The sequence below is a fragment of the Tachysurus fulvidraco genome, chromosome 8, assembly GCF_022655615.1.
Source record: "Tachysurus fulvidraco isolate hzauxx_2018 chromosome 8, HZAU_PFXX_2.0, whole genome shotgun sequence".
In the NCBI taxonomy this organism is placed as follows: domain Eukaryota; kingdom Metazoa; phylum Chordata; class Actinopteri; order Siluriformes; family Bagridae; genus Tachysurus; species Tachysurus fulvidraco.
The window spans coordinates 16,909,286-16,924,516 of NC_062525.1; the positions used below are offsets into that span (position 1 = coordinate 16,909,286).

The 15,231-nt window shown below is 36.9% G+C and overlaps 2 protein-coding genes and 1 long non-coding RNA gene across 3 annotated transcripts; 1 reads left to right on the top strand and 2 right to left on the bottom strand.

The window, feature by feature from the left end:
• Window positions 1-1,877: 1,877 nt before the first annotated feature.
• mrpl10 (mitochondrial ribosomal protein L10) lies at window positions 1,878-4,087 on the bottom strand. Its single transcript, XM_047817625.1, has 5 exons — window positions 3,907-4,087; window positions 3,341-3,510; window positions 2,773-2,937; window positions 2,530-2,674; window positions 1,878-2,443 (listed from the first exon to the last, which is right to left on the bottom strand). The coding sequence occupies exons 1-5, from the start codon at window positions 3,944-3,946 to the stop codon at window positions 2,181-2,183; spliced, it is 783 nt and encodes a 260-aa protein (XP_047673581.1). The 5' UTR covers window positions 3,947-4,087; the 3' UTR covers window positions 1,878-2,180.
• Window positions 4,088-4,275: 188 nt separating this feature from the next.
• Window positions 4,276-9,446, top strand: pnpo (pyridoxamine 5'-phosphate oxidase). The gene is made up of 7 exons (XM_047817624.1): window positions 4,276-4,467; window positions 7,123-7,247; window positions 7,358-7,457; window positions 7,568-7,621; window positions 8,361-8,489; window positions 8,599-8,669; window positions 8,846-9,446. The coding sequence occupies exons 1-7, from the start codon at window positions 4,276-4,278 to the stop codon at window positions 9,009-9,011; spliced, it is 837 nt and encodes a 278-aa protein (XP_047673580.1). The 3' UTR covers window positions 9,012-9,446.
• An 81-nt stretch (window positions 9,447-9,527) lies between these two features.
• LOC113639029 lies at window positions 9,528-13,980 on the bottom strand. Its single transcript, XR_003439741.2, has 2 exons — window positions 13,670-13,980; window positions 9,528-11,390 (listed from the first exon to the last, which is right to left on the bottom strand). It is a non-coding gene; the product is annotated as an uncharacterized LOC113639029 (long non-coding RNA).
• Window positions 13,981-15,231: the final 1,251 nt, after the last annotated feature.

Below are 15,231 nucleotides of genomic sequence, written 5' to 3' on the forward strand. Positions count from 1 at the left end.
ATGGGTACTTGGTTTAAAAGATTTCTGAAAGAGAGTCCTGTAGTGAAAAACCAATGCTCTATACAGTGTAAGCATGTAATTCCTAGAATTCTACCAACAGTATAAAGATATACATTTTTTAAATAAGTCATACATTATCTTTTTAAATGTGGTTCAAGATATTTAAATTCCTCCACCATGCATGTTTATGCCTCTTACCTGAACCTCCTATACAAAATCTACTTCCGAAATATTTCAGAATCCATGTTTCCACACAAATCAGTTGTTTTTCTTCATGTGTTTTTTAAATGAATATCCCCACCTTAGTATGGTCCAAAAATTTGCTATGGAACCTCAACTGCCCCAGTGAGTGTCTTAACATCTTCCAGAGATAAGCCATTATCCGCATTAGTGACGAAGGGGTCACTAATTAGAGGGACAGGCAAAATGGCTCTGAAGAGACACCTGACAGCAAATCTACAGCACAGCTGCCATTTCAATGTACAGCTGATCACACATTGGTTAGCCGAAGGGTTTTGACAGAGTAGGATCTCCACCTAGTGATCATTTTAGGAAAGTCTTCTTTACACAATATAGCAACTGAAGTTCATAGATCTGTTTATACACATTAATTGTGAAAATAGCAAAGATATAAATAACACAGGACCCTCCAAAAGTGACTGAAACCCATCATGAATTATTGTAAATTTAAGTTCATATTTTCCATTTAAAATGAAAAGAGACTTCTAACAAAACTTATAAGATCAACTCGCCAGGTGAATAAATAAGTGACGTGACATACGGCTAAGTACAGTGACCCATACTCAGAATTCGTACTCTGCATTTGACCCATCCAAAGTGCACACACACACAACAGTGAACACACACACACACCATGAACACACACCCGGAGCAGCGGGCAGCCATTTATGCTGCGGCGCCCGGGGAGCAGTTGGGGGGTTCGGTGCCTTGCTCAAGAGCACCTCAGTCGTGGCCGGCCCGAGACTCGAACCCACAACCTTAGGATTACGAGTCAGACTCTAACCACTAGGCCACGACTTGCCCCAAATATGAGGTAACACACATGTAAAACCTGTTTATATGCTACCATTGAATAAGGGTGTTTTTTTGTTTGTTTGTTTGTTTGTTTTTTTATTTACTCACAATTAGAGCTATGACAAATGTCTATGCCTACAGTTAATAAGAACATTGTCTTATCTGGACCCCTGAGCATGGTGAGGAGGATGGGCTAAACATGCCCAAAGATCTTTGTTTTAGAATTATGGTTTAGTTCAGTACAGCAATTATCAAGTTTGCAAGAAACAAATCGTTCACAATACTTTGTGATACTTTGCAGCAGTTTTTGCAGCCGGTGGTTCAGGGATTCTTGTGAAGATACAATGAAAAAAATTCAGCCCAAAGCCTTATTGCTTCTGTCAGGAAGTTCTGACAGACCAAGCGAGCTTTTAAAAGATGTGCCAAGTACATGACTAAATCCACACAAACCGATAAACACAAAAGAAATGCTTTGTGTTGAAGATCTAAAAGTCTGGATTTGAAACACTATTGTAAACCCACATAGAAAAAAGAAAACAAAGGATATAAAACATTTTGCATGTAAATATAGAACAGAGATACTCTACAAATATCACCAAACTTGTCAGACCTTTCAAAAAGAGACCCTGCTGTTACTCACTCCAGGGAGGCATCACATAATATTCTTTGAAAGGGTACTGTTTTTAGAAAAAGTAAGCATTGAAAATAGTGCTTGCTGCATTTTATGCATTAAATATTCATTTCTGCTCAATTTTATGAAGGTTGCCAGTAGTTCAAGAGCGCAATATACTGTAGATGTTTAATGTGGCAGATCATTTAGATTAAAAACAGGAGCCATGAGATCTGATGTATTAACCATTTGTTTCTTCCAAACAATATTTATGTTTCAGTTACAGAAATTCTTCCAAGAGTCCAAAACATGTCTTTAATTCTCTGTGTAAAATCAGGCAAAATACACAATGTTGTACCAGCAACAATAAATCTGGCATCTTAAGTATCTTTATATGTTGACTGTTGCACTAATTAGTCCATAAACACAAGATATTTACGTCAACACAGAATTAATGATCTTTATCAGAGTCCACACAGAGTTTTCATGCTTATGAAATTTCTTCAGCCTTTTTTCAGATGGCCAATAATTTAATTCAGGCCTTTGTTTCCTCAGATTCAGATGCTGCCCTGTGCTCAGCACTGTCTGCAGGCTGCTGCTGCTGCTGCTGCTGCTGCTGAATATACTGCTGGAGGAGAGCTGAGAGATGTGCAGGGTGCCGATGCAGCAGTGAAACGGTGTGTGACGCCATCAAGGTCAAGCCTCCAACCAGTTCACCATGGACAGTACACATGGACGGCAGCTTGGAGTAGTTAAGAATTCCTTCTCCTGAGAGTAGTGTGTTCTCAATGCAGGCACCTGGAAAAACAATTCTGATCACTCCGTTGCAGAATAAAATAAGGGTTAAGAAGCAAGGAAGGAAGGAATAAGAAGGAAAAGCTCACCTAATAGCAGCATCTGTGGACTTCTCCTTAACACTTGTAACATTTCCTTCACTTTTGGCTCTTTGCTTACAAACAATACGGTTTGTCCAATGAACAAAGGTTGCATGTTGCTATAAGGGCTGCCGGGAAGAAAGGATCTCATTACCTTAAAAAAGCAAGACACACAAAGGAAGCATTCATGAGAAACAGTAAATAGTGTAGAACAACGAAGACAGTTTGCAGCTCCCTGAAAACAATTGCTACCTTGTTGGGGAAAAATTTTATGGTGATGTCATGTTTTCTAAGCTTGTGCTTTAGCAGTAACATATCCTCAGCATTGATGGCATTGTTTTGGAGCACAGCAATCATCTTACACTCGTTAAAGACCTTCTCCAGGTCTCTCTTTAACAGTCTCACCAGGCCACTTTCCTACAAGAAATTAAAAAATTACAAATTAATCAAACAGTCCATTTGGTATTTAATATGCAATTCCATAATACTGTATTATAACTTTATTTATTATAAAATATATAATTTGACTTTAAGGTGATTTTCTCCACTAGGAGCTACAGAGCGATACATAAACGAAAGAAGTTCTGTTTCAGTCCCTATTTTATATACAGCAAAGTATTAAAATCATGTATTTCAAAGCTGTAAACCATTAATATATACATTATGGCTAAATGTTCATGGACACCTGACCATCACATGCATATGTAGGTCTTGAATGTCTTTGTATGCTGCAGCATTAAGGTTTCCATTCACATGATGTTTAAATAGAGAAATAGAACAATGAACACTAACATTCCAGACTGGTTTAGTGATCACAGACCTCTTCGGTTTTCCAGTTGCGTGATGCCAGAGCTGCAGGAGGAGCAGCACGTTGAGGGGGAATGTATTCTGTAACAGCCATCAGCTTCTGCTTCAGAAAGTGCATGGGCTTTCTGTGGCGTGTTACAGCTTTGGAGCCATGACGCAAACTCTGAACCAGAGGTAGACATCCTGAAAGGACATCAAGGACACAGTGACTGTTGTTAAACCTGACTTAGAGCAATTGTAATTGAATAAATACACAGAAGGGGGCGCTATAATTTACTTTGGAGTAAAGCGGCAGCCGTTGAACAAATGTAAACACCAAGAACAGACAATAGTGAGGACAATTTCAATTAAAAATTCAGACTCGAATTGATTCAGGTTAATTACTTTATACACCAAAAAATTGTGTTTTGTTTCTTAGCTGAAAAGCCACCCCATCACTACAACAGTATAGAAATCCATTTATACTGACTATACGAATTTCCCATTTTTAATTCATCATACTATTAAAAAGTACGGATAGATTATGAATCGGGTGAAATCTAAATCTGCTTGGATAAATGCACAAGGTAAAAAAAATACCTGTTTTTGTGACAATCCTGCCACACAAGGTCGCTGCCATATTGCACCGGATGTGACGTTAGGGATGGCGCTTTTAACGCATTTCCGCTTAACTGAGCTTCAAAACATTTCCGTGGAAGGATCCGTGCAAGTGAATGATTTATAAATCTAAATCCTCCTGAGCCGAGATGCTAATATATGCTCACAATTATCTGTGTTTTAATGTCGAATTCTTTTGTCGGGAAATTGATTATTAAATTGGTTATTAAAGCAAACTCATCACTGCCTTTTTTTGTGCCAGTCGGGTATTAATTTTTTGACCATGTTTATATTCTGCAGCGACGCTTTATGTAAAGACGTCATGGCGTAATACGTCGCGTTCATGACAGCATGAAACGTTTGTTTAGCTTCAGCGTAGTGAACTTTATCAAAAAACCTGCTCAAATAATCACCCCGCCTCTGTATTCCCTGTCAGTTTACCGTCGATCCGAATCCGCTTCCCATTTTCACACGAAATCGACGAATGACATCAGACAAATGGATCTGAGTGACATGAGAAAAAAATATAAAGGCGATGATGAGGTAAATGTTCATGTTTATAACTGACTTTTAAACCAGAACTCGTTCCTGCAGATTATGAAATTTAGTACAAATAATGACAAACTGAGTTAGATCCAGTTTTTAAAATAGAAACCAAATATTTCTTTATTAGCTTCAAAGTCGTAGTAAAAGATAAAATTGTAGAGATGTGTGTACATGTGTATGTGTACATGTGTATGTGTACATGTGTGTGTATATGTGTATGTGTACATGTGTATGTGTACATGTGTATGTGTACATGTGTATGTGTACATGTGTGTGTACATGTGTATGTATGTGTATGTGTACATGTGTGTGTATATGTGTATGTGTACATGTGTGTATATGTGTATGTGTACATGTGTGTATATGTGTATGTGTACATGTGTGTGTATATGTGTATGTGTACATGTGTATGTGTACATGTGTATGTGTACATGTGTGTGTACATGTGTATGTATGTGTATGTGTACATGTGTGTGTATATGTGTATGTGTACATGTGTGTGTATATGTGTATGTGTACATGTGTATGTGTACATGTGTGTGTACATGTGTATGTATGTGTATGTGTACATGTGTGTGTATATGTGTATGTGTACATGTGTACATGTGTATGTGTACTAGGGGTGGCACGGTACATGAAAAAACACCCGAACCGTTCGGTTCGCTTGTCTCGGTTCGGTTCGTGTGTGCGTCGCACAGTTCGACGCATGCGCAATGTAGCCCCGTGCTCAGTTTCGCCTCAGACAGTTTCGCACGAACATACATATAGACAGTAAAAGTTGAGTAAGGAGTGCTGCAAAAATGGCAAGTGGAGCAGATAATGAAGGTTGCCCGGAGTTGGCAGATGCGCCCGCGTTGTTCAAATCCAGTGTGTGGGAACATTTTGGGTTTTATGTTACTTACGATGACAACGGAAATAAAACAGTAGTTAGAACTGCGACTGTGTGCGAGCATTGTGCAAAATGCATTCAATGCTGAAGGAAATTTGTGGGATGTTGAAGATTAAAAGAAAAATAACAACAAGAACCGTACAGAACCGAAAACCGTGACCCTAAAACCGTGATACGAACCGAACTGTGGGTTTTGTGAACCGTGCCACCCCTAATGTGTACGTGTGTATGTGTACGTGTATGTGTACGTACATGTGTATGTGTACATGTATGTGTACATGTGTGTTGGGGTGGCATGGTTCTGTACGGTTCTTGTTGTTATTTTTCTTTTAATCTTCAACACTCCAGAAATTTCCTTCAGCATTTGATATATAGCTTATTAGCTTAATTATCCACAATTTAGGATACAGTATTAACATTTTTGTAATGTAATCGTGCACTAACTGAATGTGACTTGACTTTAAGCACATTATTGGGACCATCTCTGAGTAAAAGCTAGGTGAGATTTTGACACAGCAAGAGAGAGGACATTGATGATGACATGCTTTTCGTTTTTTTTGGCAAAAAAGGAGAATGTGTATTGTTATATCTACAGGAACTTGTGCCTTTTTAGCTTTAGTACACACAGACTGAAATTAACTTGCATTTATCAAACTGCAGTGTAGCTCTTACAATATATATATATATATATATATATATATATATATATATATATATATATATATATATATATATAAAATTAATATATATATATATATATAATAAATATATATTAAAGAAAAAGAAAAAGAGAGTAACTCTTCCTGTCTTTTAAACAAGTCAAAATATTTTAAACATAAATATATAATATAATGTAATAACATAATATAATGAGGCTATAACAATAGCAAAGGCCATAATCATAAAGTCAAGCATAAGTTTAACCATCTTAACACAACTGTCATATTAGAAGTGTTGCCATTAGCATATTGAATGCATTTTGCACAATGCTCGCACACAGTCGCAGTTCTAACTACTGTTTTATTTCCGTTGTCATCGTAAGTAACATAAAACCCAAAATGTTCCCACACACTGGATTTGAACAACGCGGGCGCATCTGCCAACTCTGGGCAACCTTCATTATCTGCTCCACTTGCCATTTTCGCAGCACTCCTTACTCAACTTTTACTGTCTATATGTATGTTCGTGCGAAACTGTCTGAGGCAAAACTGAACACGGGGCTACATTGCGCATGCGTCGAACTGTGCGACGCACACAACCGAACCGAGGCAAGCGAACCGAACGGTTCGGGTGTTTTTTCATGTACCGTGCCACCCCTAATGTGTACATGTGTATGTGTACGTACATGTGTATGTGTATGTATACATGTGTATGTGTACATGTGTATATGTACATGTGTATGTATATGTGTACATATACATACACATGTACATGTGTATGTATATGTGTACATGTGTATGTATACATGTGTATGTATACATGAGTGTGTACATGTGTATGTATACATGAGTGTGTACATGTGTATGTGTACATGTATGTGTGTACATGTGTATGTGGACAAGTGTGTGTACATGTGTATGTGGACATGTGTACATGTGTATGTGTGTACATGTGTATGTATACATGTACACCATTATATATACACATGGTCCTAGTATCTAGGTATAATACTGTTATCAGACAGTATCACGTATAAACTGACACAAGCTCTTTTGATGTATAGACCCAGGTATATTAATAGCAGTTTTCCTTTAACCCCATAGTCTTTTGAAGAGGATCAGCTCATTTCCCTTGACCCTATTAAGCAGTTTGGCGAGTGGTTCGATCAAGCGACAAAATGCCCAGAAATTGGTGAGGCCAACGCCATGTGCCTTGCAACAGCATCCAAGTGAGAATGTGATGCATTGCATTTTATTTTTCAAGGAGTCGTGTTTCACTTTAAGAGCCCAAACAATAGACTTCTCTGTGACTGGGGAATGTGTTAAATATTTTTTACAGGGACGGGAGGCCTTCTGCTCGAATGGTGCTGCTGAAAGGTTACAGTAACGATGGATTCTGCTTCTTCACTAATTACGAGAGCCGTAAAGGCAAAGAGCTGGTGAGTTTTTCCAAACATTTTCTCTTGACTTAATCTTGTTTTGTTTTTTTTGTTTTTTTTAGTCAAAGTGACCCAAAATTCACATGGACTATTTTAATGCATTCTTGTAGGATATAAATCCCCATGCCTCTCTTGTGTTTTATTGGGAACCTCTGAATAAGCAGGTGAGTGTATGCACACTTATCCATTTAACATATTACAGAAACAAAGAGAATAGCCAAAATGATTGTATGAAATAAACAATCAGACTGTTTAAAATATACTTTATTTAACCTAAGGTATGTGGACACCTTATCGTCACACCCATATGTGCTTAATGATTATCCGATTTCACATTTAGTCTCGCTGTACTGTTGTGATAACCTCCACTTTTCTGGGAGGGTGTTGTACTTTTTGTACATATTTGTACTTAATGTTTGTGCTGAACATGTCTATGGGAGTTTCTGCCTATTGAACCACAAAAGCATTCATGAGGTCAGGCACAGTTCTACACCATTCTTGGCAAGCTATGTCTTCATGGACCGCACCCAAACATATGGTGCACAGGGGCATTGTCAAGCTGGTTGTGTTTCAGCCTCTTAGTTCTAATGAAGGGGTTAGAACCAAGAGGCACATATTTTTGACAATTGTGTGCTTCCAAATTTGTGGCAAGTTTGGTGGAAGGCCGACATAAGAGTGTGATGGTCAGGTGTCCATACAGTTTTGGCCATTTTTTTTTAAATATTTGTATTTCTTATATAAATGTGTGTGGCAAACACTGTTATTGACACATCAAGAATAAGAGACAAAATGGAAAAAAAAAAAGACATAATTTGTTAATGTGGACCTATATCATTTAATTGAACAGTATATGTTGCATGAAGGGTGCCTGTAATTAAATGATCTAACATTGTGTCCCCACAGGTTCGTATCGAAGGTACTGTAGAGAGAATCTCACGTCAGAATTCAGCTGAATATTTTCATTCCAGACCCAGAAGCAGTCAGATTGGAGCAGTTGTGAGCAGGCAGAGCATCGTGATACCCAACAGACATGTGAGCAAACAATTTTCAGCCTTAGTTCCGTACTTAGTTCCGTACTTAGTTTAACCATTTAATGGTTGAAGGGAAAAAAGTTTTGTGTTAATGTCCTGGTTTTTTTTAGTACCTAAGAGAGAAGAACGCAGAGCTGGAGAAGAAATATAAGGACTCAGAGGTCCCGGTACCGGATTATTGGTATGTGTTAAACAACAAAGTAGCTTTAGGTTGCTTTAGTCACCAGTTTTCAAAAGAGTTTCATTTGTTTATAATAATTAGAAATAATAATAAAGTTGAATTCTGTTGTTTGAGTCATGTTTTGTAATCATAAATCTCAAGTATTTGTTATAGCTAATTTGTTATTCTTTGTGTAGGGGAGGCTACATTGTTAATCCATACCTGATTGAGTTCTGGCAAGGTCAAACCAACAGACTGCACGATCGTATTGTTTTCACAAGAAACAAGGAGGGTGAGACTGAACTTCAGGAAATGCAGCATCAGGCCGAGGGAGGTTGGGTGTACCACCGCTTAGCACCTTGATAGGAAACCTGACCATTTCACTCAAGAGAATCAATATTCTAGACTAACTAGAGTACTTTAGGAAGTTAAATGAAACACATATAGTTTTAATTAAAGAAAGACCCTTAATGTCTTTGATGTCATTGTTTTATCTGTTTACTGATTGTTTTTGTACCGTAGAATAATTAATTTTAAATATTTTAGTATGTACATTTGAATCTTTTCAATAGGATAGTAAATGATATGATGCCTGTGCTACAACATATACATCATAAACTGTAACTCACACAAGAAGCAAACAACATTTTAAATTAGGAACATATATGAAGTTTGAGAAAATTTCATTTTCTGTGAAAAGCTTCGTTACATTTGTATGTTGTAACTATTTAATCTGGGGGTTTTTTCTCACAAATACAATAACATCAAAACTCTCAAATAAAGCTGATCTGGAACCTTCTGGTTTGTTTTTTTGTGCTCATTTGCAGATTAGAGTTGCAAAGTTTAATATGGTGACACTGTGATTCACTGTGACACTAATTGTGTGATATTCTTTAATGTATATAATCACATTGTTTTGGTTAGCATACGATGTACAATTGTCTTTTCATTATATCACATTTTAGTTACAAATATAATAGCAAAGTGTAATGGTCCAGTTATATGAAAGTGGTTGCCATTTTGTTCATATTTCAAAGGCATATTAAGACCAGATTATTTGAGTGATATCCCTAAATGAAATACCTGTAGAAATGCAATTTAAAATGGTAATTATGTTACCTGGTAAACGATCTTAACTGGTTCTACATTTCTGTCAGTCAAGATAAAACGAACCAAAAAGGTTATGAAATTTTATCCATGAAGTTGTTGTGCTGTATTTTACCGTGTTCTGTTAATGATAAATATGGTAAAATAACAATATGTAAATAATGGAAAAAATTATACAAGTCTCTGAGCATGTATAAAAGTGCATCAAAGCATTTGGAAGAGACAAGAGAAAGAAGAAATATGAGGAAGAGATATTTTATCATAGGAAAAAGGAGATGTCAAAATAAAAAATCCAAAATAACCCAAACCAAATCTCACACAGCATTACACAGCCACTGGAATTTCCTTCAATTTGTCCCCAGTGTGTGTTTGTGGATTTAAGAGAAATATGTTGCTTGGCAGGCCAGTAGATGGCAGTGCTATAGCAACTGATACAACTGTTATATTTTACATTTATTATAGTATGATGATGATCTAATTATTTTGTCAGTCACTTCTTTAACGTTTACATTTCCAGCATTTGGCAGACGCCCTTATCCAGAGCAACTTACATGATCTCATTTTTTTATTATACAACTAAGCAGTTGAGGGTTAAGGGCCTTGCTCAGGGGCCCAACAGTGGTAGTTTGGTGGACCTGGGATCAAATTCACAACCTTCTGATTGTTAGCTCAACAACTTAACCACTAGGCTACCACACACCCCTCTTTAAGGTACTATAGGCACAGCAGCACCAGAGTAAATCTGTTGCATTGGAACACGTGTACAATATGTTCCCTTGTGTAGAAATGTAGAAGTAAAACAGAAAGTGGCTGTTCAGTTGTCTTTGCTTAAACATCGAAAACGATCATAAAATCAACACATGATTATCAGCATGATAAAATGCAGATAACAGTTAATGTTACAAAGTACAAACTCAAGTCTAAACGATTTGCTCCCATATGCTTATATACTGTACATCTTCAGAAGACCTCTTAAATAGTGATTGTAAAAGACTCCTCATAAACTAAAAGATGTTTATATCTAGAATATCTGGTGTAAGTAAGAAGATTTTATGACTAAATAAAATGAACAAAGAAGTTGTACAACAATATATCAGTTATTCTTTCATTATGTCTGTACTGATTGAATTCACTAATTTGAAAAACAAACAAGTGTACAGGTGTGTGTGTGTGTGTGTGTGTGTGTGTGTGTGTGTGTGTGTGTGTGTGTGTGTGTGTGTGTGTGTGTGTGTGTGTGTGTGGGTAGGTGGGTGTATTGAGCATCAGTGAAAAGCATCTCCTTTTTAAGAAGTGTTCTCATCAGTTCTCATCTGTTGTGTTCACTGAAAATACTGGAATTTTCCGCCAATGTGGATCGGACCTTCTTTTTCTCTTTGAAACGGCCAGACTGAGAGACTCTGACATGACAGCTTTTGGTGGAAGATCTGTCCACAATCTTTTCCAGGTTGTCATCTAGCTGACTGGCAGCATTATCTGTGCTTTGAGGAAGGCTGGACTGCTCTTTATTGCCAGTGTTGCATCCGTACTCAGCTGGAATTTCATAAAGGACCTTTGACGCAGATGAGTTCTTTCTCAAGAAGGTCAGTTTCCACCAGGCAGACTCAGCCATGGTTTGTACAGCACAAAAGTTTGGACCTGCAACAGAGGTGATATATGGTGCATGTTATAGCTTAGACAACAATCAGACTACATCTTCTCTCCTTTCTGCAGTGATGTGTTTTCTAAAACCTAATTGCTGCTTACTATTAAGTCAGTAATTTTCTTTTACACGTACAGTTTTCAAGCATATTTATATTTTTATTGCATTTACACCTTATTTACACTATGTCACTAAATATATCTTACCTCATGAACATTATTTCACCCTGGATGGGATTCCATTCAATCAAGGCACCATTCACACACATATTTACACACTGCATTCAAATTTCTGACCATTTTTTAACCAAGTTGGTTAACTACTGCCATTTTTTGGAGACACAGGAGGAAACTGGTGAACCCAGAGGAAACCCACACATGCAGGGAAAATGCTGACATTTATTGTCAGTTGTGTAGACTTCTATTTGAGTCCAGTTTATGTGAACATTTGCTAATAAAATGTTATTTATTTGCCATTTTCCCAAATGTCAGTTGATATCTATGTAATGTAAAATAATATTGTTTAGTAATCCTAGGGTTTATGGTTTGTCAGTGGTAACTAATGCAGCAAATAATGTTTGTTATAATGGTTTATTGCACTACAAATGTGTTACTTTCTTAAAATATATATATACAATATTTTCTTCTTCGCTTTAAGAAAGAATATTTTGAGCATATTGCACATTCTTACCAGACACTAATTCAATGCGGTGTATTAATTTCTTTTTCATTTAGACAGAGGAATTTATGGTCCCGTTAGGCAAATACAGAGGAGTACTGGGTTAATATGGAAAGCTTTCTCCTCTCTCAGTAACATCTAACACTAGCAGGGTTCAATTAATAAACAATATCCCTGGATCCTTTCTCTTCCTTTTTATATAAGCAGCCAGGACAACCTTCTCTTAGATAAAACCACATGCTTCGTATTATTAAATTTGTAATCAGTTTAATCTTTTGTCCCATAAAAGTAATGTTTACTTATCTGTCATTTTCTACTATAGTACTTCAGCTCCTCAGGAAGGAATGAACTATCATATGAGCTCACAATGAACCAATGCACCATGGGATAGAGCTGGTTCACTTTATAGCTGCAAATAAATTAAGATGGGATCTAAGATTATGCCTCTAATTCATGAGTATTTATGTCCTTATGTGTTCAAACTGGATATGTTTTTGCTGAGTTCAAATATCGAACATGGACCGGTCCATTGAAATATTAGACAATCAGGCCAGGACATGCTGGTGATGCCCTACACTTACATAAATGGCACTTTCATTTACAAAAAGAAACTAGGAATGTTTGCACAGTTGTCTGTCTTTAAAAGAACTTATTTCTAACACACTAATCTTTGCATCTCTTGGATGGTGTCTTGTTTCAGTCAGACACATCACTGGTTTTGTTTTCCAAAGAATGGTAAGAAGTTGCCGACTGTTGGAAACAGTAGTCCAGCTCAGAACAGTAACAATGAGAAACACGTGACGAGATAAAGGAAGTCGGCTTGCACTTTGGTCATATTCGGTAGAACAATCCAGAATTATGACCAGCAATATAAGACCATATTATATCTAACTACCATTTAACACCACTTCTAAATTTGTACATGAAATCTTGAATTGCTTAAAGCATGTTGTTTTGTTCTCTGTCCGAGCAGCCTCACAGTTCACAAAGCATTTATATCTTGCACTGTCTAAACCATGACAATCAATAACCAAGTTCAAAGCCTTTCACTGAAACAATGTTTGAACAAGGAAGTTGTTAGCCAAAGGGCAGCAAAGCCCAGTAAAGCAAGTTACAGTCACAGGAGTATTATGTTTGCTCACTAAACTGGGCTTTTATAATATCTCTCTCACCTGGGATAGGTGTGGAGACATTGTCATGGTTACTGTGGGGTTTAGGAGGCTTAATCAGTTTCTGTTTCTCTGACTAAGCTGTTTCAATGCTTTAAGAGGGAGGCAGTCATCCATAGACTCTTTACCCTGATGGCTGGTGTCCCAATCTAATCCTTTTCATTTGACTCGATACAATGATACCATCTATCTAATATAAATTTTAATAAATGTTTTAGTTTCATGCTGAGTGCAAGATTGCTATCTGACATTGAGCAATAAAGTAAAGCTATTCAAAATAATGACTTCTACTGTATGTAACAGAAGGGAGAGCAAGCAGTAACATTTACTAAAGCACTAATAATTTCATGTACCAGTTTACTTTTACTTACCAAGCATTTAAAGTGGATTTTTTTTTTAGCTTGATTGTCGTTTTAAAATTGATTTACCTGATTTGAAGATAGCTGTGTTCCAGAAGAACAGTTGTCCACGTGAAGTCAGACGTTTGTGATAATCAACAAGCTGTTTTCTTCCATTCTCCTGTGTAGGCTTCCTCTGTTAATGAGTCCAAAGCTTTGTTACTTTTTGCACCTTGAACCTTTCTTAATAAATCTCTGATTGTTTTTATTTGACACCAAGGTGTTGCCTTCCCCACTGTCTCCTTGCACACCCATACACAGACCAACACACTGAGAGAAGTGCTTATAGAGCCTCCCACAAGTGTCTCAGCTCTAGCTGAAACTTAGGGACAACCCTTTGGAACTTGTGTCTATGTTACAGCCATGTGAGTGATAAGGGGGAGGGATCAATCTGTCAAACTGAACCGATCATATGGGAGTGTGATGTTGACTTACAGTTTGCATTGTATATACAAAAGACCCTTAACATTCTGAATGAAGACAATAAACACCTGAGGTTTTGAAAAAGCAAATGCTTTCTTTGACTGTCATAAACGAAAATAAAGCTTATTCATCCCTCTTGCCAATCACCTATGGCATAAAAGATAAAAGAGCTATGAATTTCTTTGAACATGGTTTTCCACTCTGGTCTGTTAGTATAGTACACAGTACAGTACTGTTTAGTGTGCTGTCTTTGGGATCCTGCAAATCTCACATTTCAAAACATACAAATCAATGCTGATTTTAAAGGAACTTCAAAGCAGCTCATATACAAACAGGTCTGCAAACATATGTATGCCTCTCAGATTTTTCCTAATGATCCATTAAACCACTGATCTATTTTACTGCTTCCAATGGCCTGTGTAGTGAGAATAAACTAGATAAGGTTTTGTGCATATACCCACACACAGAAGTTGCAAAGTGGCCATATTATATAGTATTTGCAATAAATGATGCTGTCACACAGTCATCTAATCTATTTTTTTAACCACTCATACAGACATGACTGTTTCTGTCCACAATTTGGAGTCTTATGTTTATCAGCTTGTAGATATCCTAATCTCCAAAAATGCCAATAGCCCCCTGTTTTTTTTTTTGCACTGAAATAAATGCATTTTATCTTAAAGTAAAAGAATGCTATCATGCTATTTCTGCTAGCATGAAGTGAGTTTTTTTTGTTAATATTACTAACCTTCTGGATTCACTGAATTAGCTCATTCTTAAACCTAGAATGCTTGAGTTGGTCTTCTTCATATTAATTCTGTAAGCAGAGTAAGAAGCTATGATGCAGCCTGGGCCACTCTATAGGTAACTTAGTTCCAGATGTTGCTCAAATGAAATTTTTGCTTCTGAAAGCTTATGTTCTTTAACAGAGTCATTGGTATAGCTAATTTGGAGTCATTGACCTGGCCTGAGTGCTTTTTCTGTTCATCATTCAGGTAGTGGATGCTATGCGTACAATTGTCTTGGTGTGATAATTGTGATAATAACCTAGGAGTTGAAACTCCATGTTGAAACACCATCTGCCTAGTGTCTGAAAATGAAACTGAATCAGGATCTAAACCAGCTTTGACAACCAAACTCAAAATGCCAGTGGACTAAGTGGGATTAGA

Bases quoted from the DNA above. Each gene is read 5' to 3' on its own strand.
- mrpl10 (XM_047817625.1), bottom strand. From the start codon at position 3,946: ATGGCAGCGACCTTGTGTGGCAGGATTGTCACAAAAACAG. The intron at 2,938-3,340 runs GTCTGTGATCAC...AATTTCTTGTAG, and splicing joins GCAACTGGAAAACCGAAGAG to GAAAGTGGCCTGGTGAGACT. The intron at 2,444-2,529 runs GTGAGCTTTTCC...TTGTTTTTCCAG, and splicing joins TCCACAGATGCTGCTATTAG to GTGCCTGCATTGAGAACACA.
- pnpo (XM_047817624.1), top strand. From the start codon at position 4,276: ATGAAACGTTTGTTTAGCTTCAGCGTAGTGAACTTTATCAAAAAACCT. The intron at 4,468-7,122 runs GTAAATGTTCAT...TTAACCCCATAG, and splicing joins AATATAAAGGCGATGATGAG to TCTTTTGAAGAGGATCAGCT. The intron at 7,458-7,567 runs GTGAGTTTTTCC...GCATTCTTGTAG, and splicing joins GCCGTAAAGGCAAAGAGCTG to GATATAAATCCCCATGCCTC.